General features: G+C 30.7%; 1 protein-coding gene across 1 annotated transcript; it reads right to left on the bottom strand.

Annotated features, from left to right (window-relative positions):
* Window positions 1-2,437: 2,437 nt before the first annotated feature.
* On the bottom strand, window positions 2,438-25,818 carry LOC130890938 (dual specificity protein kinase CLK4-like). The gene is made up of 11 exons (XM_057795389.1): window positions 24,857-25,818; window positions 23,922-24,266; window positions 12,328-12,403; window positions 10,861-10,927; window positions 10,633-10,746; window positions 6,915-7,005; window positions 6,682-6,852; window positions 6,290-6,419; window positions 4,939-5,083; window positions 4,770-4,875; window positions 2,438-4,279 (listed from the first exon to the last, which is right to left on the bottom strand). The coding sequence occupies exons 1-11, from the start codon at window positions 25,655-25,657 to the stop codon at window positions 4,091-4,093; spliced, it is 2,235 nt and encodes a 744-aa protein (XP_057651372.1). The 5' UTR covers window positions 25,658-25,818; the 3' UTR covers window positions 2,438-4,090.
* Between the last annotated feature and the right edge of the window lie 266 nt (window positions 25,819-26,084).

Below are 26,084 nucleotides of genomic sequence, written 5' to 3'. Positions count from 1 at the left end.
AAACACCCGACAGCAGTGATTAATGAATTCATCAATTACTTCAGTGATAATGGGTATTATTAAGGCAGACGTATAATGGGTACATTATACAACAGTCGTAGATAAATATTTTCCTTTAAACGTATGTCTTCTACATGCACCCATTACCAAAGGATTATAAACATAAAGGATTGCTCAGTTCTATTTAATCAATTAATTTTGGAGGGGATCAATGACCTTTGAAAAGTCATCTGACATCACCATCGGTGCTGAATCGTTTCTTGATATTCCGCTGGCGTATAATACTGTGTGATTTCCTCAAAAAACTTTGTGTTTTCCGAAGTACTTTTACTGTGATTTCATTTAGACAAAAGACAAGTAAACATATTACATATTTTATACTGTTAATTAGGAGCAATAATTTGATTTATTTGGACAAGTAGTATTTGTTATGAAAAGCTAAATAAATGTGCTATGATTCTATGAGCAAATAGGTTTTCTGTTTTGTAGCAATAGTATTTCCATTGGTAATTATTTTCCTAAATAAATAAATTAATAACTGATACCCCCATGTCTCCATTCCATTTTTAAAAAAAACTTGGTTTAAAGTTGTTGGAAACACATTTAAACCGCATTATGTTAATATTTGTTCCAACTTCAATATCTTTATCACAAATATGTAAGTGTATATAACTAAACTTTCACAACGTAAATATTGTTTGGACTCAATTTCCATAAAAAAACATACGATTTGACCTTGTAAATGATTTTGTCAGACAGATTTTTGGGGTTCACGAGTGAGGCGGGTTGCACTTTTTGCCCTAAAACGCGAACGCCATCTAGGGATTAGATGCGACAACTCGGCGTCGGCCATATTGTTGAAGCTTTTTTCGTAAACAAATTACGGTATCACACGTTTGTAATCCAATTCTTTTAATGAATTATTGAAAGATTGTGAACTGCGCTGCAGTGAAATGTCCTAGGACAGATAAATACCATGAAAAATGAGTCGTGGGCGCGTAAAATTTCTAAAAAAAATCTGACCACTCTTATATATAAACTGCTATTTAATATTACAGCAAATTTCGTTTTTTAGTCTTTTCAAAAGCCTCTATTCATGGAAAGAAGTGTGAAGTATAGTACCAAGGACTAATTACCCATATTGTTATTTTTACATCTACTCTACATGTATTAACAAACCATATTCCCGATGAAAATGTTCAACGTGAATATATTAGAAAACATTTGGGGTTATCGCACAGGAAATAATGAGACTGGACAAGACTCCGTAAAAGACTGGAAATATCGAAATGTCAAAGATGATCTGAGATCCTGAATTTATTAGTTTGATATTTACTATCTAAAAAAAATCTCAATTATTTCTAGGGACGCAAGACATAAATTTCAGCAAGGAAATTGAAATCAAGTGGAAGGAAAAAAAGTTATTCAGATATTAAGACAAAATGTGATGATTTAAATCCTGATTCCATACGAACAAAAAGAAATAAGAACACTATGGTGACCAATGGATAACAAGTGGAATACAAACCTTGCCAAGCACTATCACACATTCCCCTGGCAGCACTTTCACACAAGGTTAGAGGTGAGGAAATTGTGAGCTTCTAAACTCTTGTAATTCTTCATAGCTTTTTTGGCCGTAAAGTTCGTGAGGAAAACTAGGTACTCCAGTCTGTCTATTTAAATCACTTTTGGCCACTTTTTCAAAATTTATACCTTAATGTAAGGTATATCGTATTTCTATGCATTGAATAATAGGTAAATTTATATTTGGCAGATAATTCAGTAAAGTATAATAACAAAGTCGATTCAGAAAATGGAATTTTTCCTATTGCCAGTTCAAAAAAGATTTTTAGGCCATATTATATACTTTCCTTGACTTTTTCAGTGATAAATTTAATGTGGCAACTTTAGCAGCTTCTTTAATTTCTGATGGGATTAAATAATAGTCATTTTCATTATCTATATCCATTTTTATTTGGTTTTTTAACACAATTTAAAACACCAAAACACTGAGAAATATATGGACACAAACAATAATGTTGACAGGTTTGAGTCAAATTAATTTTGTTTCAATAGGTATTCTGTTTTTAAATTGTTTCAAAACAAGGTATGTCGCTGAAGGCTACATGTAGATGCCTTCCAACTGCGAGTCCAGGGTTCGAATCCAGTATAGCAGAAATTCAATTTTTTCAATACTATTGAAATGAATTGAGAATATTTAGGGTTTCACATGATAAAATTTTAAAAACCTTTTTTTATGTGTGAAAACAATCACTGCCGTGATTAATAGGTATTATTAAAGTCGAGCAAATAGTATATAATAATGGGTACATTATATGTACAACACTCGTGGATAAATAAATAAAGTGACACATCCGAAAACATCAGATGCAGTGAAATAAATGTTTAATGCGTAATTAAGGGTTAAAATAAAAGATTTATGTAGATTCCACAGCATTTATTTGATAAGACATGTACATCTGTATTAATAAAAGTATATTTTCAAAACTAAATGAAGCACTTTGGATTCGATCACAGTAAATCACTGATAATAATAAATTGGCTTAAATTAACAATTAGGCGTATCCTAAAAACAAACTTTAGGTAAAAATGCTTTTAAATATTTTAGGGAAGGACCTATTTATAAATAATAATTTGGAAATAATGTAAAAAAATTCAGAAAGAAAGTGGCAAAACAAGTATTAATAATAGATGAAAAAGAAATAAATAAACCAAGAAAGAAATGGATATAGATAAAATAAAATAACTGTGTACAAGAAGAGGAATAAATAGGTACAAGACATACAGAATCCTCATTGAAACGATGAAATGGTGAAAGGAAAAGAAAAAAAGAATAAAAATTCAATTGATACTACCAGTTTAAAGATATTTTTAGCTACGGATTTAATACAAAAGAAAATACATTAATTATTCTTGGATACTATTTATGAATGTACTCAACCTTTTAAAAATAACTGTTTTCTTTATCACTAATTGGTCTAACCCATATTTAGAATCATTTTTACCAAAGAAAAGTGGAAATTTTGTAAAAAAATTATTACAGAAATTGAGAATAGCATTCAGAAGAAAATAACTGAAAACTGTAGTATGTCTCTTCAGTTTAAATTTGAAACATTTTTCAATTTTTATTTAGTAACAAAATTGGAACTAAAAGTTGCAAAGAAATTAATTGATGAAATATTTATCTACATCTGGATTCCTTTTAGAAATACAATAATAGTTGGTCAGAGAAAGGCAAGGATGTAATAGGAGAATACTAAAGTTTTTTTTACATTTAATAAATTTAATTACTGAAAACTTGCAAACTAGTAAACAAAATATCAAGTACATAAATTTATTACGGAAACAAGTTCAGTTTTACAGAATTTCCACTGAATTTTTCATTTGAAAATATATACATGTTACAAAATCCAATGTTGACAAATAAAACATCAACTAAATTGAATTTTTCTAATAAAGTTTATCAAAAATATTCAACACTTATTAGTGTACACTTTTGAGGGAAAACTGTACCATTTGTCATCAAAATTATAGGAAAAAGTGGTAAAAACGAAAATAGATAGGTACAGAACTTAGAGGTAGATAAATTTTCTTTTTGATAAAATAGTATCAGACCTACATGAAGATTCCTCTCACTGTAAGTCAAAAAATATTCTGCTGTGATGATTATAGGAGATATCAAACGATTTTAGCTATAAGTTGAACACCGAATTTACAAATATGTAACAAATAAGCTCCTTTTATTCATTAATGGCACAAAAATAAGAAAGACAATGATCAATTTGACATATTTATATAAAACAAACCGATTCGATTGTATTTTTATAGGATATTGACCACAACCGTCATCTATAATCTTCAAACATTTCATGAGTCTTTATAAATTATTATTATTGTCCAAAATGTTTGTCGCAATATGTACAATTTTATCAATTAAACTTCCATAAAATTCCATATATTCAAAAGTGCATTGGATTTTGTAATTATAGTTAAACTTTTGTACAAATATTGAAACTTCAAAACTGTTTCACAAATATTCAAAAATAATTAATTTAAACAGTATGTAGATTCATCTGGACAAACTTTTTCTTAGATGGTGAATTACCCCGTCACTAGATTGGTCTAATTTGCATTTCGTAAAAAACGGATGGTGTAGAGCTTCTCTTAGAGTTATCCTTTCCGAAGGTTCGTATTCCAACATTTTGAAAATCAGATCGAACAGGGCGTTGTGATCCGAATCTTCCGATTGTTTGTATTTCTAACAAAGAAGAATTTCATAATTATTGATCATTGGCATAATTCCGGGGGAGGCATTAGGGGCAGTTACCACCCCAATAATTTGAAAAAAGTTTTTTTTGTTAAAATTACGATTATTTGTGGAGAAATAGTGGAATTAAAATTTTGATAATGTCAAATATCAAAATCTCCACTAAAACACCATGTTTTATTTAATTATAACATATTGTCTTATTTTATATCTTGCCCCCCAATCAAAATGCTGAGTTTACGCCCATGATTGAAGTTATACATGAAAATAACATTAAAGGTTTATAATAGAGTACCAAAAAAAAAATTATGTAAAATTATTTAGTTTTCAACTCACTTAATCATTAAATATCTGTTATTTTAAATATATTTTTTAAAAACATTAGGAATTTACGGAAAACTTGGATTTTATTTCGATTAAGTACAGGGTGAGAATAAAATTATAAATTTTTCAATCTTACAAGGATAAAATATAAACTCACCAATAAAGGTTTGCAATTATTTTTAACGTATCTGCCAGCAGCACTTTTCTCATCCCATTCCAGTTTTCCCTTATAAAAATATTTAGTTTTTGTTCTTTTAGCCATACTGCGAACAAAAAACCATTTTAATTAACAAAAAAAAACAATCAAATATTAAGCTGTAACTAACCTCAAAGGGATTTCCCCGATTATCCTTTGCATCATTGCCAAGTGTTCTCGATTGTCATGTGTTTGAAAAAGTGTGATGCCCAAATATAATTCAAACAATATACACCCTATGGACCAAACGTCACATGGTTGAGACCATCCTAATTCTGAAAATTAACATCAATTAAACATTAATTTTAATTTTGAAAAATCTCAAAGGGCAATTTCGTGTTAACGCTCGACGCTGAGACTTAGCAATTGAAGTCAAGTGGTACAATTTTTACTGGAGCGCCATCTTAAATTGACGCAGCGTCAAAACTAAACATTGTTTGGCTTTTTAAATGGTTATTATAGCAAAAAAATTGCATTGAAGTACAAGGTAAATATTTTATGAATAACTTTAACTTTGATATTCATCAATCAAAATAATCACCCTTTTAAGCTAATAATTGAATCAAGTAATTATCAAATAAATTATCTATTGATAGACGCTGAATTAATTTAAGATGGCGCTTCAGTCGGAAATATACCACATGACAGTTGACGTTCTAAGTCAGCTTCAACTTCATATTGCACCTTCACAAAATAATGACAAGATTGAATGTCTATTATGAAGTTGAGGTTATATTCGATATCTCCACTCAAAAATCTAGTTAATCAACAAGAAAATAAACACAAAAGAATGGGGTATACCAAATAATATAAGAGTGAAACCATAAAGCTAAAAAATTATACAAATGGTATCCAAATATAAAAATATGGTGGAAATTTTGGAAAACGCTTTGGCAGATTACATAGTCATATTATCAATTATGGATAGTAACACATGGAGAACAACCCCGGAAAATGATATTAATGTTTATAAATATATAGCGATAACAGAAAATATACGAGGTCTGGCTATTAAATCACTAGACTGCGCGCTTAGAGGGCGCTCTAGACGGGTGAGGTAAAGAACGAGTAATGCGTTGGGTAGTTAGATATCTTGTATATGCACGTTCCAAAACACGTTTACGTCACTATTATAGTATTTATTCAGTAAAAAATTGTATTAAAGTACAAGGTAAATATTCTATCAATAACTTTAACTTTGATATTCTTCAATCAAAATAATCACCCTTTTAAGCTAATAATTGAATCAAGTAATTATCTATTGATAGACGCTGAATTAATTTAAGATGGCGCTTCAGTCGGAAATATACCACATGACAGTTGACGTTCTAAGTCAGCTTCAACTTCATATTACACCTTCACAAAATAATGACAAGATTGAATGTCTATTATGAATTTGAGGTTATATTCGATATATCCATGTCCAATAAAGAATATCGCATATGTATGAAAATTTTGTACTAAGAAAGTTTTATTATTACCTAAAATAACTTCGGGTGCCCTGTAATGACGTGTTGATACAATTGTACTATGATGCTCGTGGTCAAAAGTGGCACTTCCAAAATCTATTAACCTCACATCAGTTCGTTTCACTCGCCTTACGTCTTTCCTCTGAAAGTAATTTTTCGAAATTGAAATATGTATTTAATCATGAAAAAGAAGTTGCTGCAAATTGATGCTTAAAAATCACATATTCTAACAAAAAAATGTATTGAATGTACTGTGACGTTAAGAATTACCTTCTGGGTTGTTATTCCAATACATTTTGTGTCCAGGATGATGAAAAGTATCAAATCACTTAGTTTTGGACACATTATATGAGAAATTTTTTCTTAGAAATAAACTGATTTACCGATTCTAATTGTATACTTACTTTTTTGACATCGTATACTAATTCATAGGAAGAATCGACGAATAAAATATTTTCAGGTTTGAGATCGGTATGTGTCAATTTTGTTGCATGGAGGAATTTAACTGAATAACACAGTTGGTAACCAATATGTCTAACATGCTCCAGTGGATAAGGTTGATAATTATTGTCTTTCTAAAACGTAACCATATTTTTTATAGATTTTTTCTTATTCTGTGGTTAAACGACATACTTACCAAAAAATCGAAGACACTTAATCCTAACATTTCGAAAGTAATACACATGTGGCCGTAATAATCAAACCAATCCAACATTTTTACACATAAACTGGAAACAATTAAGTTAAAATAAGTTGAAATATACCGCATACACTATAATGGCGAAAAGTTTTTGACCACCCCTAAATTAATTCATTCATTTTCAAAATAATACGCTTTAACAAATTTCTCTCTCATATTGTCAAGCGAAAATCGAAACGATGTCTTACAAACCAAAAATAATAGTGTCCGTTATTTATTGTTTATATATTTCCATCGATGAGTTCGACAAGTTAAAACTTATTTCTTCGGTGTTTATGATTGTAGTTTAGTCACAGTTAGCGCAAAGACGTACTGGGATTTATACTTTTTGGATACAAATATTTCCGTATATTCTCGCAAATTCAGACTGGCAAGTTTTGAAAATTTGTAAAACCAAGGAACTATCGATTGAAACTTGTACATTAATCTCAAGTTTTCATAGTTTTTAACGTTTTCAAGTAGCCTAGAAGATGTTCGCTCTACCACGTCAAAACTGTTAAAAATATCAAAAAGTAGATAATCTTGTTCGATCTGACTGTCGGATATTTCTGAATATATTAGAATTAACAAGGAATGTGTGCCCCATTTCGCACTCTCCATCAAGAAGTTTATAGCCAAGTACAACGTCCCAGTGTTATACCACCCACTTTATACGCCGGATCATGCACCGTGCGATTTCTACCTATTTCCTATGGTTAAATCTACATTGAAAGAAACTCGATTCAAGTCTGTTGAAGCCGTGAAACACAAAGCGGCACGTGTCTTGGAAAAACTGACAGAAAAAGATATCCTGTACGTTTCTGGGATAGAGGAGAGGAATACGGGGTATTTCAAATCTTTAAATCACTGCATTAAGCGAAAAAAATCTATTAGAAATCACCAAACAATCATATGTCTATAACGCAAAGTTCAAAAATGCGGCAGCAGCTAAATACTTTTATGGATCTCTCGATTGCTCGATAGGGAGGAACTTAAACGTTCCACAAGCTTTGATTCGCTCAACCTTATTGTTAATTTGCGATTACTCTATGCGTTATAATGTTTTGAAACACCCTGTATAGGTGGTAATAAAAAAATCATTCTTAAATATTGCAAATGCATGCATTTGTGGCAATATTTATTTTAATGTCTATGCATCTGAATCTATTTAAAATGCTTCAATGAGAAAAGATATTTTATTCCATAATAAAATTTTCGAAGGAGTTATGGTTTGTCCAAATTTATTAGATCCAATTAACTCCAAATTCAATATAGGGCTCTTCGGAAAAATTAACACGGGTTCAGGTAGATAATCAATCAGCTGTTTGATGATCATTACCCAGGTCGAAATTCAATTACAGTTTTCCAACGTTGCACATAGGGAAAAATGGAAATCATTTGTGCCAAAATCGAGCTTGAAAAAAATTGACAAAGTTCAACATTTTTTGGTTTCTGCCCTGAAATTTGATTGTTATGTTATTAAACCCATAAGTTATTTACATATTTGGAAAGCTGACGGAATGACGGTTTTAAATCCATACTTCAATTTTTTTTTAATTTTTAGATCCTACGCAATAATTGTCCAAACTTGGCTTTGCAAAGTTGTTATATTTTTTGATATGAGGCAAAATTTTGTTTCAAATATCATGCGAGACATGATTTCGATGTATTTTTTGCCGCGGAACATGACGGCGCTATCAGTTTTGCCATAGAACATACTAAAAAAGGCTAAATGTAAAAAAGTACATGGGTTATGGGTTTAGTAACATAATAATCAAATAACCAAAAAATGTTGAACTTTGTCAATTTTTTTCAAGGTCAAAACATGACCTCGAAGATATCGGAGTATTTTTCTCGTATTCCTAATTACATAAGCTATCTGCTGCTAAAAATTTCAAATTCCCAAGTCAAGCCGATCCTGAGATTTACAAGAACTTTTGATTTTTATCACTTTTTTTGCGTCAATTCTTCTATGATTCAGCAGACTACTATTTTTAATCAAAGTCTTTATTACACATATTGGGCAATGATTTCAATAACGATTTTATTTGTTTTGAAAAAGTCTCCCCCAGTTCAAGAATCAGCTGAGAGAGTACGTTTAGTAATTGATTATTTGAACAGTTTAAAAACACTTTATCAGTTTCTATTATAAGTATTTATATTAATAGATTCTGTTATCTACTAATTTATTTTGTGTAAAATTAGGTAGCAATACAAAATATATCGTTTTTGGTAAACATCTGTTATGTAAATAAATATAAGATAGTCCCACTAATTCGACCTTGACATCAACAAAATGAATTTATATTTGAATGTTTATCTGGAGATTTCTTCTCAATGTTTGAGTTTGTGGAATGATGATAGATACGATATTTATTTAAATATTTCTCGTAATAATTGGAATTTCAACTTTTCACCAATGATATTGAACATACTGTTTTTTTTTTTATAAGCACTTCTAGATTTATTGCATCACACTACAAACGTTGTGTGAATATTTGTCTCTAAATTGATGATATGATGACACAATAGCCTATTTCTTTGACATTTTTGGCACGTCTCCCGATTAAGTTAAGCAATGTCTTAAATATCAACTAGCTTTGTACATTTATTAGTATTTTATGAGTAGTTTTATGTTGTATACAATAACAAAATTAGAATGTCTCGATGCAGACGACCAAATGGTTTAGTTTTTCAATTTTACTTTAGTAAATTTTCTAATAAAAAATATCAATAAATAATAATGTTTAATCGATTTCAATTTTCAATTACTTAACTTTATCTCACAGTTATTAAAGTTTTTATTTGATTACACCTGTTTTAGATACAATATTTTTCAGTTTAAATTTTTGATAAAGATTACAATAACAAATCTCAAATATACCAAGTCAAAAATAAACTAACACAAGAGAAGAGTGGTTTCAAAAAAAAAGAAATACTCAGGTTGACATTCACATTACAAAAAACAAAAAGGAAAGTATAGTATGTACCTACATTACATATATCACAGGAAAATTTTTGGGAAATACTACACAAAGAAGAAGAACCAATGAAAAGCTGATAAGAGCAAATCAAAAACTCAAAAATCTAGTTAATCAACAAGAAAATAAACACAAAAGAATGGGGTATACCAAATAATATAAGAGTGAAACCATAAAGCTAAAAAATTTTCAAATGGAAATATGGTGGAAATTTTGAAAAACGCTTTGGCAGATTACATAGTCATTTTATCAATTATGGATAGTAACACATGGAGAACAACCCCGGAAAATAATATTATAGGAGGAACTTCAAAAAAAAAGGAGGAAAACATCAAAGAGAAAGAATGGAATGCGGTCTATAAAGGAACGGCTTGAAACACATCATTTTTTTATTTATAACTGATATTTTCATGGATTTGAATCGTATAAATGATATTTTGACTAATGCAAAAACTAATAACTCTTAATTTCTAATTAAAATGAATCATGAACTATTTATTTACATTGGAGCATTTGCAATCATTTTTAAGATAAATTACTCTGGTTCTATTCCAAGTGAGCAGTAGATTCTAGTGTAATGTCATGTAAACAATTCTCCACATTTATAAATTATAGAAAATATTGTTTTAAATACTAAAGATGATTTGGAAAAGTAATAGACGTATGATTTTAAACATAAAAACGCTTTTACTCACTTTACACAGTTGGGATCTTTTTCGGCTAATTTTTCTAAAACGTTGATTTCCAATTTGGCTGCTTCTCGATATTTTTCTACATTTTTTATTATTTTTAAGGCTCTAATACAGTCTCTAGAACAACAAAACAAATTTTTCAATAGCTTACACGAATCATTATAATGACTTAAAATGTCACTTAGGTAAATCAATATAATATTTGTAAAAGAAATTAATAAATAGACTTACTTTTCGAGATCTTTTACTTTAACTACTTTGCCAAACGTTCCTTCTCCTAATGTTCCAAGGACTTGATCTGAAAACAAATAAAAACTACTTCACAGCGTTTCCAAAAAACAACTGTATTTTATTTTCGGAATGTTATCGAAAATTACTGAACAAAAAGAAATTTCTAACTCGAAGATTTCAAGTAATTAAATTTAATTTAAAAAGAAATGATAAAAAAATAAATTTATACTGAAATGCTAAAAAATCTTACAAGAACTAGTGAGTAGTGGCTAAAAGGAACAGCTTGAGTAAAACCACAACCCATTCTTGGTATAACTAAAAGTGCAGTTCTTACATCTTTCAGTGGTCTGTTCTAAAGACAAACTCTACAGAGATGCATGAGGTACACATAAATAGGCCTTCACACTCTATTCCATTGAAAAATGCGTGAAATTCGATTGGTGACTGACCTGTTTACCGCACACGGTCAACTAAATCATGAATAATATGGAATGTCTACAGACTACGCCATTAGTGAGTGCCCAGCATTCACAAATTCGAAATACAAACACTTGAGCAAGCTTTACAGTTTTCCTAGTGACATTATAGGTTCAAGATTAGCTTTCGAGTTCTACTATTCGAAGGCTTTTGTGTGCAACGGTCCCATACCACCCACGCAAGTATGAACTAATAATTTGGGTATTGGAAATGGTGAAAAATGGTCCAAAGTTTCTAGAAACAATAGTATGTTCAAAAATAAATCTACTACTTAATGTAGGTAGATTGTTTCCTATTTAAATAATAAAAAGGTTAATTGGAAACCTTATTTTTGCAAGTATCTACCAAATCTTTTAACCTCAAGTGAGTGCTACTACTTAATAATTTGAAGAATTTTTTTTCCATATCAAAATGGTGTTCTTGATGGATATTTTACAATAGTATGTCCAAAAATAAAGCTACTACTTAATGTAGGTAGATTGTTTCACATTTAAATAATAAAAAGGTTCATTGGAAACCTTATTTTTGCAAGTATCTACCAAATCTTTCAACCTCAAGTGAGTGCTACTACTTAATAATTTGAAGAATTTTTTTTCCATATCAGAATGGTGTTCTTGATGGATATTTTTCATATAGGCACAACAAATCAAGTAAATAATACAAAATTGTGGAAAACAGTTATATCCATAGAATATATAAAACGGCCCTTTTTTCCTATAAAAGCCTGAGTAAACAATTTTCAAAAATTTCTCAAATTAATAAAAATTAAAAAAAAAAATATGTAACGAAACTACCCTGTTATCTTATGTGATGGTATAGATTATGTAGGGAATTTAATATCAAACCTCTTAAGAGATGGACTCTAATGAAAATTGTTTGGCATATTTCATGAAAAATAAGAAACTCAAGGATCAAACTATTCTAGAATTGATTCAATGTTTTCAACTTGACACTAATACTAATGAAAATTTGCAAAATATTTTGACTTACATCTATCTTGGAGTGTGTCACCTGTTTTGTATATTAAGTGACCCTCATCATCATCCTCAACAGGTATCGGGGATGTCTGAAAATGAAAAAAAGGATTTATTGTATAATTTGAGTAACAAATAATGATTATGTACAAAAAATAATTAGCTATATATAAAATATCCGCTTAGCCCCTTTTATCAATATTATTGCATGTTACAGGGTTGTATGGTTATTATTATTATTAAAACCTGCGTTGGTTTAGTGGGGCTGAAGCCTTTATGCATATTTCATCTCAAATTTATCACTCATTATCCTTTTCAATGTCTTGAAACCTCTTATTTCCCAATTTCTTGAAAAATTAAAAATCAGGAATTTAAAAATGAATAGTCAACCAATATTATCGAATATCGAATACTTGCGTGGTATTTACAGTGAACGAAATTATTGAAAATTCAAAAATTTTGTAGGTAGTTTCAATATTTCAGTGATGACGCCATATTGCGTGACGTCATAGGTATAAAATAAACATTGAACATATGATACAAAGTAAATACGACAGTTAATCTCTCACTTATTCTAAAATAAGCGTTAATATTAAACTTTGATTAATCTGAATGATGGTATATAAAATGAGTTTTTTTATGATGTCAAAAATCGTTTGAAGGTGTTGTTCGTTTTGACGATCTTACGAGATGTAATTATTTTTATAGCCAAGATTTATTTTAACGAAAGTAAGATTCAAATTTTAATATTTTGTACTAATTAAGCTTATTACAATTTTACTTTTTAAAGTCATTATGTAATAATGTAAGAACTTAACCTATAACAAGTTAATATAGAAAAATGTTTTATTTATACGTAACTAATAAATAAAAACTGTATTATAACAGTACAGGATACGTTGCCGGCAACGATAACCTGGTGATTATCAAGCAGACAACTGCTCAATGTTTTTATTAAATGTACAACACCACAACTAAAAACCAATGAGAATCTTTTCTTATGTACTTGAAAACTTGTAATTTTTGCGATTTTCAATTAAATATTTAGATATTATTTTCTCACTTTTAATTAAATATTTTACTTTCTAACATTATTTCTCATCAAAAACTTAAAATAAACTAATAAATAAATAATGCAAGCACCCTATTTCAGTTTTATATAAAACCTGCATAAGTTAAGCTTGGTATATGCAGTCAAAATTAAAAATTAACATTAAAATAACAAATTAAATTACTAGTTGGGAAACACTGAAATAATACTTGCAGTTCATGCTGAAAGTCAAATTGAAATAAAACTAAGAGTTTGCCAACTCTCAACTTGCCTTAATTTTGTGAGGTTATGAGCACAGAATATGTCAGGTCAGTGTGTATTGGTGGTATTGATATCAAAAAAATAGGAAAAACCAATGTCTGAAGTTAGATGATGAAACACAAACATTTATATGACAAATTTCTATTGGTTTACCAGTATTTCATAATTATCCTTAATTTACCACATAAACCCAAAAATTTTTATTTTGGTTGTATAAACCAAGCTTAACGTGTAATCAATAATATTAAAATCTATTATGTGATATAAATTTTTCTTTTTCCAATATATGTTGCAGCCCTCGATATTATTTTCTCGTATCTTAATAATAACTATCGTCAAAAACGTATGTTTTACTGCATAAAATTTTTGTTTACTATTTTATAAAAAAATTACCTTGTACTTCCAATAATCCTTAACACATGTATAATTTTTATATCTAGGAACTTTACAACCAAAATTGGGATAATCCCTAAAATAATTTTTAGACAAACAACTCATTTCATACTCTTCTAAATTCAAAAGAATAATGACTTTTGTTTGATTTTGACAGTACAATTGGAGCTAAGCTGAGACTTGATACGTCCGTCAAAGTCTACGTCTTACGTGCGTTTTTGAAAATTGTTTCTAAATTGTAAATAAGTATATGAAAGTAAATTTATGTGCTTAATCAAAGCAGACACATAAAAGAATTATTAGTTGTAATAATTTTAATTAAATTATCGTTATTTTTAACTTTATTTAAACATATTTAATAATTCATATTTTATTACGACTTAACCTAATTTTTATCTACATTGCACGCGAATTATTAATTCTTGTAACATTAAAATTAATTTTTTAAAATATTGGAACTTCTTCTTTTCTATTTTATTAATTTATACACGTGGTTCCATCTACCAGTGACTAGAACAGTCTAGTAGATCGATTCATCTAATAAAAAAGAAGATGAAATGTAATGTTACCGGGAAGCTTCAAAAAGTAATTATACCTATAGTTTTCGGTATCCAACACAAATAAAATTAGGTCCTAACCAGTGTTATGTTTATTTGTATTTTGTGCGAAAACAATTATCAATTGACATTTGGAATTTGTAAGATATAAATAAGGCAGATAAAAACTATAGAATGAAAGTTTTGGTAAAAAATGTTTTTGTTTTTACTTAATGTAGGTGTAATAATAAAAATGTATTACCTGTCAGTTGATTTCCTCAACATTTTTAATAATATTGTATTCTGTTAACCTGTAAAAAACAAAAATGATTTAAAACCAATTTGAAAACACTTGATGAAACATAAGAAACAACTACTTTGATCAGTTTTAAATCTAAACAAAATAATTTTTTATTTTTATTGTTTTATTCTTTCATTTTTACCAAAAATTTCATTCTGTAAGTCTTTCCGGTGGGTATTTAACACAGAAAAATAATCTACACTAAAATTATTTGTTAAATCACAACAATACAAAATAGTCACTCCAAACGTTAGAATTGAAATTCATAAATTACCGAATCAAGCACTCAACAGAGGTTATAGATGTCAGACAATATTTACAAAGTTCATTCATAATAAATATTTGAATACATGCAATCAGTAGCGTAGTTAAGAAGTATCTTCATATTTTATAAAGCAGCATTCTCCATTCAAGCGATACATCTTGACGTAACTTTATTTTTAAATAACAAATGCTTTCTTTTTCGCCATTGAATAAAAAAAGAATGTTTATAGACCTACTAATCGATAATGCAAATTTGTATGTCAAAGAAAGTGTGTTGATTTAAAGTCTATATGGAAACTTGGCCTGTACCTTCAAATAATCTTTCTCCAGTACTTCATACACGAAGATCAAGAAATCAATGTTTACAAACAGAATAGGATTCATGGAAAGTTATGAGTGGAGTGGTAACTTGGACCTTGAGAGCTCAAATGATCAAAATCTTGAGGCATTTGAGATATAAACGCATCCTGGACCGACAGAAACACCAACCACGAAGTACTAAGACGCATTGGTCGCAAAAAAAGCTGTTGACAATTATTAAGATAAGAAAAACATCTTATATAGGACACAACTTACGCAACGACAAACACCTACTGCTACAGAACATAATGCAGGGCAGAGTAAAGGAAAAGAAAGTCATCGGCAGGAAGAAGAGACGCATATGAAAGCGTGGTCACTAACCTTCAATGAGAAGACAGCATGAGAAGAAGAAGAAGTACTTCATAAATTGTCTCACAAACAACAGGAATAAAACGAGATATAGTGATGTCTGGAATTCTATACCTAAACTGCAAGTAAATATAATTATTGTTATTTTTATTGTTAAACCAGATACAAAATATTAAATAAAGTTTGAGGTTAGGAATTTGTTTACTTTTACTTCACGCAATTTTGGTCTTTATACATTAGCAAGAGGCTTGTATAATGTCAAGCCATATTCGTCTATGCAATATTTTGATCTTGCAGAAATTGTATGCAATTGTATTGCATCATGTCAAGCGACCTTTAAGTAGGTTGCAACATGAATCTCAGACGATGGAGTCAAACAGGATCTTCATCGATTTGGTGCCATTTTTATGACTTGAAACTTTGGCGAGAATCAATTTAACTTTAGTCAAATCAGCTGATTGATTAAAACACTATCTTCTAACTAGCGTCTATGTAAAATATAATCTTTTTATTGATTTATTTTACTAGTAATTTTGGAGGATTAGCACTTAAGCAACCACACCATAGCAACTATAATGTTAAATAACGTGCCCTATTCATCATAAGGACTCATTTGAACTTGCATGCAATTCCCTGTACTTTGTTTTGTTCTATGTTAAACCTTAGTAACATAATTATCTTCCTAGATTTGACATTGAAAGGATAGTTGAATACGGCATGGCATTTCTGGTCACAAATATTATTTGGTGATTTTGTTTTGGTTGTTTTGGGTGCAATTTCCTCTGCACGATTTGTATTCTCGTATTTTTGAATTACGGTTCTTTTATATGTAATACAGATGTGTGGCTGATCGGAACCAAGTACTTCGAAATTGAATTTTATGTTAATATTTTGTTTTTTACTAAAATAGTTTAGTGTATTTTTTTATCGCGCCTCGTGTAATTTATCAGGATTCAAGTTATGAGAATAAACATTCTTGCACGAGCGTCATTACTAAAATCTGTTGCCAAAATACCAACAATATTTCATACATCGAAAAGGTCAGACTAAATATATCAGATCTTTACGAAATATTGATATTTTAATCTAAACAAACAGGTAGGAAAGAAAAACAAACACTTCTAAACGTTGAAAAGTGTGACAACAATAGACGTTAACAGTAGAAAAATCCATAGACACAGAATTTTGTCCAGCGTAGCGTCTACACGGAGCGATCGGAGGTTGAAAAAAAACGACCCTCGGATTTGAAGGCAATATGTAATAGAAGAGTTCCTGACATATGGGAAAAATATCAGTACGATAAAGATTAAATACTAAAAAAATACTAAATAATAAAAAAAAATGTGAAAAAAAGGTAGCATGGAAGGGTTTTAAATCCACAGTCCTGTGTAGTATAAAATAAAAATCCTTGGAATAGTAATAGAAGGAACCATTTTCATTAATAATGACCAACAAAACATTTAAAAATGGTAGCGAGTTTTGTCAAACGATACGCCTTGGAAATAGCCAAAGACTTTCTATATTTAGTAGTCACCATAGACGAAAAAGGCTGCGAAAACCATGAAACTACGGATGGAAACATAGATAAGGAAAATTCTTGAAAAATATAAGGCGGAATCAATGCAATAGAGGAACCAATAGAGAGATGCAATAGATATAAATAATAAAATATAGGTAGGTCAAGACCGAGAGGACAAAAATGATTTAGAAGACCTAACAGCCATACATGTCATTAATTGGAAAAAGAAAATGAGAAATAGTGCGTCTAATATATCAAATTTTATAATTTCTACTACTCATTTCCGATATTATTTGGAATTATGGTTGAAGACATAATCTACCGATTTTTGAAGGAAAAAAACTACTTTCCTATTTAATAACGAATTGAGAACTCAGAATAACGTGACGTGTACAACGATATCCAAATCCCTAATGGGAAAGCAATTACCGACCGGTTTCAATGTTAATGTATCTCATCATAGCGGTGCAACAATCTCTAGTTGTTGCATTGCGTGATTAGTCGAATACAAATGGGATATTTCTTTAATTTTTGAATTCTTAGACATTCCTTTTAGGTCTCTTTTGATTATTAATGGCTTTATCAACAGATAATATTCTTGACATTTAGATATGATTTCAGTTTTCATCAAAGTGTTTTGATAAAGACCAAACTTAAGTCTAAAAATCAAGGATGTACATATTATGAACTAAAGGATTGATGGGGCACTATGATAATTTGAAATGAAATGGATAAAGCTCGTCACCTATTACGCAGGGTAATGAAAATTAGTGTTTTCTTAAGTTTTTGTATTGTTGACAATATTCATTATTATTATAATATCGATATAATAGATAATTATTTGAGTAAAAATCATATAAAACGAATATGACTCAACCTAACCTAACTTCCGTATATCCTCAACACAAACTTAAACGAAATATTAGTATTAATTATATGGCATTGGTATGATTTGATTTGTCATTATTTATAGATTCCCGGCAATATAAATAATGTCCTGATTAATAATTTGGTCCGTAATAATAATAAATTTGAGTTCAATATCTTCCTTAGATTAAAAAAATACTCCCCGCCTCTGTATATCGTGAATATTACTCTTATTATAAATTATTACCTACTTACCATCACCACCATTATGGTATTAAAAATAAAACATGTACAGAAACTACCAGACCGGGTTCTTTTTCATTTCAACTCACGAACCCTGAACAATATTAAGAACGAATTACTCATCTGTTGGAAGACGTACACACAGCTGATTTGTTTCCATGCAAATCGCACACACTAACTTAATGATTTTGGTTACAAACACTTTTTAATTGCGAATGACATTTTATCGCTAGATTTATATAATAGTTTAATTATATCCCTTCAAAACAATAAACAAATATTCCACGTTTAGAAATTGCAGCCACACATGTGCCAGAACGTGGCAAGGCTTTTTATTCGGACTATTTATAGGTATTCTATTGAATCGAGTTAAAATTGAAAAAACGAAAACAAATAAATCGGCGTTTAATGATATTTTGATTTTTTTTTAGTGGATCGGAAATGGTAAATTACAAATAATGTAAAATAAGTATACAGCATGAAATAGTTAAAGTGTTTTAAGTATTTTCAAAAAATCATTATCAATATTGTAGATGTAGATAGATATTAGGGTATCATATACCCTACGACCCAAAGGATCTATTGTGTCCCACTTTCTTGCTGTTATACAGGGGAGCCCAGTGATCACAGCTGATCTGTTATTCCCACACCTTTCAGAAAATTCAGAATGTGGGATGAGTCCAGCTGCCGGAGGTCTTCGTCTTCTATTTCATATTTAGTTGTAGTTCTCTGGAGTTCCGTAGTGTCTCACACTTTGACACATTCTCTGCTAAATCTAGCGTCTACAGTGCCCCGATAGAACTCCTGTTACTATTCCTAGATTGTTCTCAATTGATACATTCAGCAGATCTTCTCTGGTTATAGTTGCCCAGCAGAGTCTTTGCCTGTCTCAGATCCTGTTAGTTGTCCCAATAATTGGTTTTGCGCCTATCTACCTTCTTTTCCAATACTTTCTCTATTGTTTTGTAGCTGATACCACCATGCATAAATTTTTGCTTGATAAATGATTGGTGTGCTTCCAGGTTTTCAGAAAGTTTGGTTCTAGGACCGTTTACTCCTATTCTAGCTCTGTCTGCTGCTTTAGATGAGTCCGTATATCATTTAATGACAATTCTGTTATTTCTTTATACCAATTCTACAGATCAGTATTGAGGTAAATTTTTTTTTAAAGCTAAACTTTTTAGATTTGGTCATTATTTAGGGACGGTTTTTCTTTGGTGATTCCGTCTCTGAACAATCTATGTGATGGTTTTTTTGTCACACTTTGGTGAGAGATTTAGAATCAATTCTAATGCAGCTATTGGGCATGATTTCATGGTCTGGATTGCACATGTACAAGTCTGTCTTTGTATCTTCAAAAGATTGTTCCTCATGTTATTCAACTAAGCATCAATGTTGGAAAACTATCCGAAATTTTATTATAAGTAGTTTTAAGGGAGTTGGGGGGTTTTGATGTTTCGTGTCCATCCAGACTTTTAATCCAATTGCTTCAAGCTATCTTTGTGCCTAACCAAGTGACGGAAAAATTGGTCGAAACCCAATTTCCCTGAGGGTTGAACGGGATCCAATTTCGAATACTACCACTCACTTCTACAGCTATACTTTTTAGATTTTGTCATTATTTAGGGACGGTTTTTCTTTGGTGATTCCGTCTCTGAACAATCTATGTGATGGTTTTTTTGTCACACTTTGGTGAGAGATTTAGAATCACTTCTAGTGCAGCTATTGGGCATGATTTCATGGCCCCGGTTGCATATGTACAAGCCTGTTTTTGTGCCTTAAAGAGATTGGTATTCAAACTAGTTCTGGTATCAATGAATTCTCCGAAATTAGTAGGGTTTTGGTGCTTCATGTCCATCCAGACTTTAAATCCGCTTGCTTCAAACTATCTTTGAGCCAAGTGCCAGAAAAATTGGCCGAAGCCCAATTTCCATGAGGATTGAATTTCGAAAACGAATTTACTTATTTCCAACGGATTGAAAATGAAAGACTCTTGTTTAAAAACAGGATTGCTTTCCTGCATTTACAAAAAATCGTTCAAAACAGAGGAAAAAAAAGATTCTGAAATTAAAAGACTTTTATCTGTTATTGAAAAATCTGCTTGGAAGTCATTCAAAATAGTTGGAAATAAAGAAGAGAAAATTACAAAGAAATTTATAGAAAAATAAGATGGGTGTAAACATCGCATCGAGTTTTTTCCCTGAAAACTTAGGAAGTATAAGTGACAAACAAGGGGAACGTTTTTACCAAAATTTGAACGTTTTCGAAGGATTTTGTAATGATTACTGTTGATCTATTATAAACTAATTCAAATAGCTATAAAAAGAAAGCATGAATTAAAAAAATAACAAAAGATAGGAAATAATAATGATGTTCTAATTGATTTATAGATCACCCCTTGTAAATTTGACTTCTCATTATGTTCATACGTTTCATCAAATATTATTAACTGCTATTTATAAACATCGTTTTTTTTTTCAAATTTCATGTTCCTGTTTCGTAATTCTTCCCCACATGGTTTTATAAATTATGTGCTAAAAATATCTTTGTACAAATAAAACAATTTTCAATTAAGGAACAAATCCAAATATTATCATTTGGAATCTATAAAATCGCATAACCGACATCACATATTGAACGGAAAAAATATTTAAGTTACCGATATACATAGAAACGTAAAGCTTATTTATAAATCTTTCAAATGACGTTTTTTTGCATATGCGAATTATACTATTAATAAATATATTTGTTTTTTCCGAGGTAAGTTATTTAAGTAGGTAGATGGGTATATTAAACTTTCAAATATATTTTTAAGAGACACGTAATTTCGTCTAGAAAATAACGCAGATTCAGTTATGGCAGGAAAAGAGAAAAAAATACTATTGACCACTCAGATATTACTTTAAAGTATAATTGACGTCATTTTTAATGTTGTTAAGCTCTTTAAAATAGTCTAGATGTAAATAAAACTATTTATTGCTCACCCGAAACCTGGTTAAATCATGGTTAGTCAAGGTTTGTTGCCCTTTAGCATTCTCCAAAAATGTTTAGCATTCGTACTCTGACGCATATGTCCTGGTTGTCACTCTAATGATGCATCTAACCACCAAATATTAACAATACTTTTATTTGAAAGACCTTAGCCTAACCAATATTAAAGCTGAACTAAATTCTACTCTAGGTAAGACTGCTCCTTCGTTATCAAAGGTAAAATATTGGGTAGCAAAGTTTAAACGATTCCATTGGAAATGCGAACACCAGCATCGCAGTTGTTGACCAAATGAGGTGACGACTCCAGAAATGTTGAAGAAAATCCACAAAGAGGTACTGGATGATCGTCGACTCAAAGTGTGCGAGCTGGCACACATAGAAGGCATTTCAAAAAGTGAGGTACATCGCATATTAACTGAAAATTTGATCATGAGAAAGCTGTGCACCAGATAGGTTTGCTCACAATGGAGCAAAAGCAGCGTGGTGCAAATATTTCCATTTAGTGCTTAGCAATTTTTGACACCCGAAACGAAAGAACAATCAAAACAATGTACTGAAAAGGGAGAACCTGTTCCAAATAAGGCAAAGACTCTTCCATCTGCGAGCAAGGTCATGACGTCGGTTTTTTTGGGTTGGGCGTGGGATAATTTTAATTAACTATTATTTCATCAAGGCCATGAACCAGCTCACACATGACGTTATTGCAATGGCCAAAATTGCTATATATACAGAAGACATTTTGATTTTAGTTTAATGTAAATGACGGAAACTAACTATACAACCACCGTGAAGTAGATGTTGTCAACCTCTGAAAAGTCACCTCCCGGAGGCATTCAATAAATGCGCCTGATAATTTTCATTTCTATGATTTTCATGAGTTTTCCCGTTTTTAACATTTCTGGCATTGTTCTTATGTATAAGTAATTGTATGTTTTGATTGTTGCTTCGTTAAATTGCGCCTTTGTTTATGTCTTAGGTGTTTGTATCGTCATACTGCATTCTGAAGACATTCCGTGACTTTATTTGCTCTTACTTCATCTTCTACGTCTACATATCCGGGCTTGGTCAACTCTTAAATAGTAACCTCCACGTTATTGGTATGTTGATTTTCTTAGTATTACCATCTCAGAATAGTTCTGTTAGATAATCTATCTTTTTGTCCTCTTATATTTGTCTTAATTCGTAAATTTCCTTCTGCTTTTGTCTTAAAATTCTCCATATTTGTTTTTGGGCGCTTTAGAAGTTTGTATGAACGAATTTGTGTTGGCAAAAAAGTTCAAAATTTATAAATGGCAAAAATAACTGCTAGAATGTTCAACTTTACCAAAACCGGGAAGAATGAAAAGGAGAATAAAGTTTTAGATATTTTTTTTACTGAATTGAAATATTATGTACAAAAGAATAGATATTATTTAGTGAACTGTATTAACAAAAATGATATTGAGGATTTTTTTTAACATTTATAATAAAATATCCAGAACGTAAAATAGGACTGATCCTATCAGGTCTAATTTACAATTTTGTATTAAAAATGCCAAATTTCCGTCTAAAATGTAAATCATAATCATAATTCCATGAATATTGTTTCATTTATTCTAAAATTGAAAAAATATAAATTATGAGTTATCACAGAAGTTCAAAGGATTTAGATCTGATGATCTCGGTAGCTAGTACATCTCTACTGAGCAAATTCGGCAACTAGATACTCACGAACAGGTCTTGCGACCAATTAGCTATTTACAGCAATAATTATTTTCGCAAAATTTCTCATATCGTACTCAACTGAAAGTTTCGTCTAAGAATATTGCTGATTTAACTTGATTCCCTATAATCCTTACTCAAATATCTCTTTTTTTTATACTGAATATGTTCCTCATCCAGCGTGGATTCTCATACAACCAAAATCAACAATTTTGTCGATGCACCGATTCTTCAAAAAACAGGATACCTACAGATATTGTCTATAAGAATGTTGTCTATTCAGGAAATTGCAGTCTTCTTTCAAAATCAATTACAAGTAATTCTAGAAGATTTAGTTAGTATAATTTGTGTTTCAAAAATTCCTTCAACATCGATAATCTGCTTGGTGGAGATATGATTTTGAAGTGAAACTCCTGAATACGTACACCGAGATAGGTTGGGTTGATCGAGATCGACGTAAAGAACTAACCCACCTGAAGTAGTCTCAAATAATACAATTCCTCAACGCTTTGGAACTGTACAAAGAAGAATATCTTCAACTAAGTCTAAAGGCAAAATATTGTGGAGTGTGTCTCAAGTACGATTAACCTTTACTACTATTTTTATTTACATTTTGATGACGACATACTAGATGTAGAGACATACTAGAAGATTTGTCTTTTATGTGTTTAAAACGACGGGTAAAAATTTGACGTTTCGACCTACTTCGGTCTTTATTAAAATATATATTTATAGACTGTTTTGAATGACAAAAAACATGTTAGTATTCAAAGCAACTGCAAACTAAGAAAAACAACTGAAAATAAATACTTACAGCTACCGAATTCGGATAGTACTTCTGCGTAACGCTGGCCAAGATAGTGGGTTTCGAGCTGGTACTGGCCGTACTAGCTCCGGAGCTATACGCGCTATCATTAACTTTGTAAGCTTCGTCGAGAGCGGAATATTTTGCTATTAAATTTTGTATTTCGACTCTTTTAGCTTCTCTTCGAGATTCCGTATCCGGAACGCTTGGAATTGTTAATTCTTTATCGTTATATCTTGGAATTGGCGGACTTAACGTTTTTTCGAAGTTTGAGTGAACCGGTGCTGGTTGCTCTTGGTACTTTATTTCGACTGGACATAGTTTGAAATTGGACGCCGGCCTTCTATCGTTCACCTAATCGTTTATTAAATTTAATCATTCAAAAAAAAAACAGCGGAAAAAGGAGCGGTGCTTTTTGCTTAAGGTTATTCCAAATGTTCAAAACAATTAAAAATTTCATTTGCTATAATAAATAGCAAGCTTCATTCAAGTATAAAAAATATGTTAAATGAAACAAAATAAGTTTAAGATTACTCGTATGAAATTTACCATAACATAATTTCCTCAGCACACCCCTTTCTGAGATATCACTCTTGAAAGGTGGTTACCAAAATTAGCAACCCTTATTTCATTTCATATAAAAAAAGTGAAGATGTGAAATGTTATACGATTCATAATAAATGATGGAAATAACCACCTCTAGCAAAAATCCCTCCTCTTAAGGGTGATATCTCGGAAAGGAGTGGGTTGAGAAAATTTTGTTATAGGAAAGGCCCTTCTAAATTTCAAACTGAAGTTTATTGCACGAATTTAGAAATAAAAATCAGCATACTTCGCATTCTTTATCATTTTGTTTATACTTCTATATATATTTTATCGATTACTCCCTAAATTCCTATATGAGATGATTCTCTTGACTTCTACCCCCCATAATTCAACATTACCTCGCTTAATCCATTCCTATGATTAGGTTTGGAAGATCTTCTTGGTCTTAAATCGGAATGATTCGATTTATGTCTAATTCGATAAGCTGAATCTTTATCCAAATAAGCGTATTGAGGTTCAGGAAAATGTCTTGTCGAATGCAGTGATTTTCTACTTTCTTTATAAGGAGTTTTTTCTCTTCTATACACTCCCCCATGATCAGTATTAAGATTATTATAAATGGACTTTTCGGGATAATAAATATTTACGGATGTGGAACTTTTTGTGAGAGCTCTTCCGGCAGGAACGGGTGTCTTTTCCGGATCTTTGTTATGCTTCTTATAGATCTTATCTAATACATTAGAATATTTATCTTCTAATCTAGTAATTGTGTGTCCGAAGTTAGGTACGACTGTTGTACTTTTGCTGGTAGATAATGGAAGAAATCCTGAATTAAAAGAAGACGTTGTTGGTGTTGATGTCGTTTCATCGATGAGCTGTCTTTCTACTGTGGTAGAAAGTCCGCGTACCCTGGTGGTCAATTTTTGCAATAAATTCGAACAAGATTCACTGAGTAATTGCGCGACGTTGCTGGTAGTAGAAGATCGGGCATATCTGTGTCTGTGAGGTGTAGAACTGGTGTTACTGGTAGAAGCGTACGAGGTATCCAAAGGTTTACTATTCGTTGTTGATTTAATAGGCATACCAGGTGTTCTGTAAACCCATGGAGATTGTCCGTAACTCCAGTTGAAGTCCTCAGTTCGACGAGAACTGTCCTTGTTCGGACGATAACGATTATAAGAGTAACCAGAGCTGTACATTGGTGTTTATCATAATCACTGATCGCGAAGAAATTTATTTTTCACTAACACACACCACCTGAGCACTAATATCACATATTCGCGTATAGCGCGCCGGGACCGCTGTTTCATTGCTACTAAAAATAACGCGGAATATGTTTCTATTCTTGGTCGCACACACTGAAATTTCGGTCCTAATTTTTGTCCTCTAACTATAGTCCAGTATTTGTAGAAAATCTAAAATTTTTCCAATGAATTTTCAACACATAACTAAATTGTATAGAGAGTTTCAAATGTTATTGAACCCAAGCAACATGATTGAAAAATTGAAGTTCGACTCGGTGATTTATTTTTTCAAACGTGGCGTCAATTACTAACAACTGCATTTTATTAAAAGTTACATTACAAATTACGGAAAAAATCTAAAAAATTAGTAAATAAAGTTATA

This window comes from Diorhabda carinulata, chromosome 2, assembly GCF_026250575.1.
Source record: "Diorhabda carinulata isolate Delta chromosome 2, icDioCari1.1, whole genome shotgun sequence".
In the NCBI taxonomy this organism is placed as follows: Eukaryota; Metazoa; Arthropoda; class Insecta; order Coleoptera; family Chrysomelidae; genus Diorhabda; species Diorhabda carinulata.
This window is presented reverse-complemented; position numbering and strand designations above follow the sequence as displayed.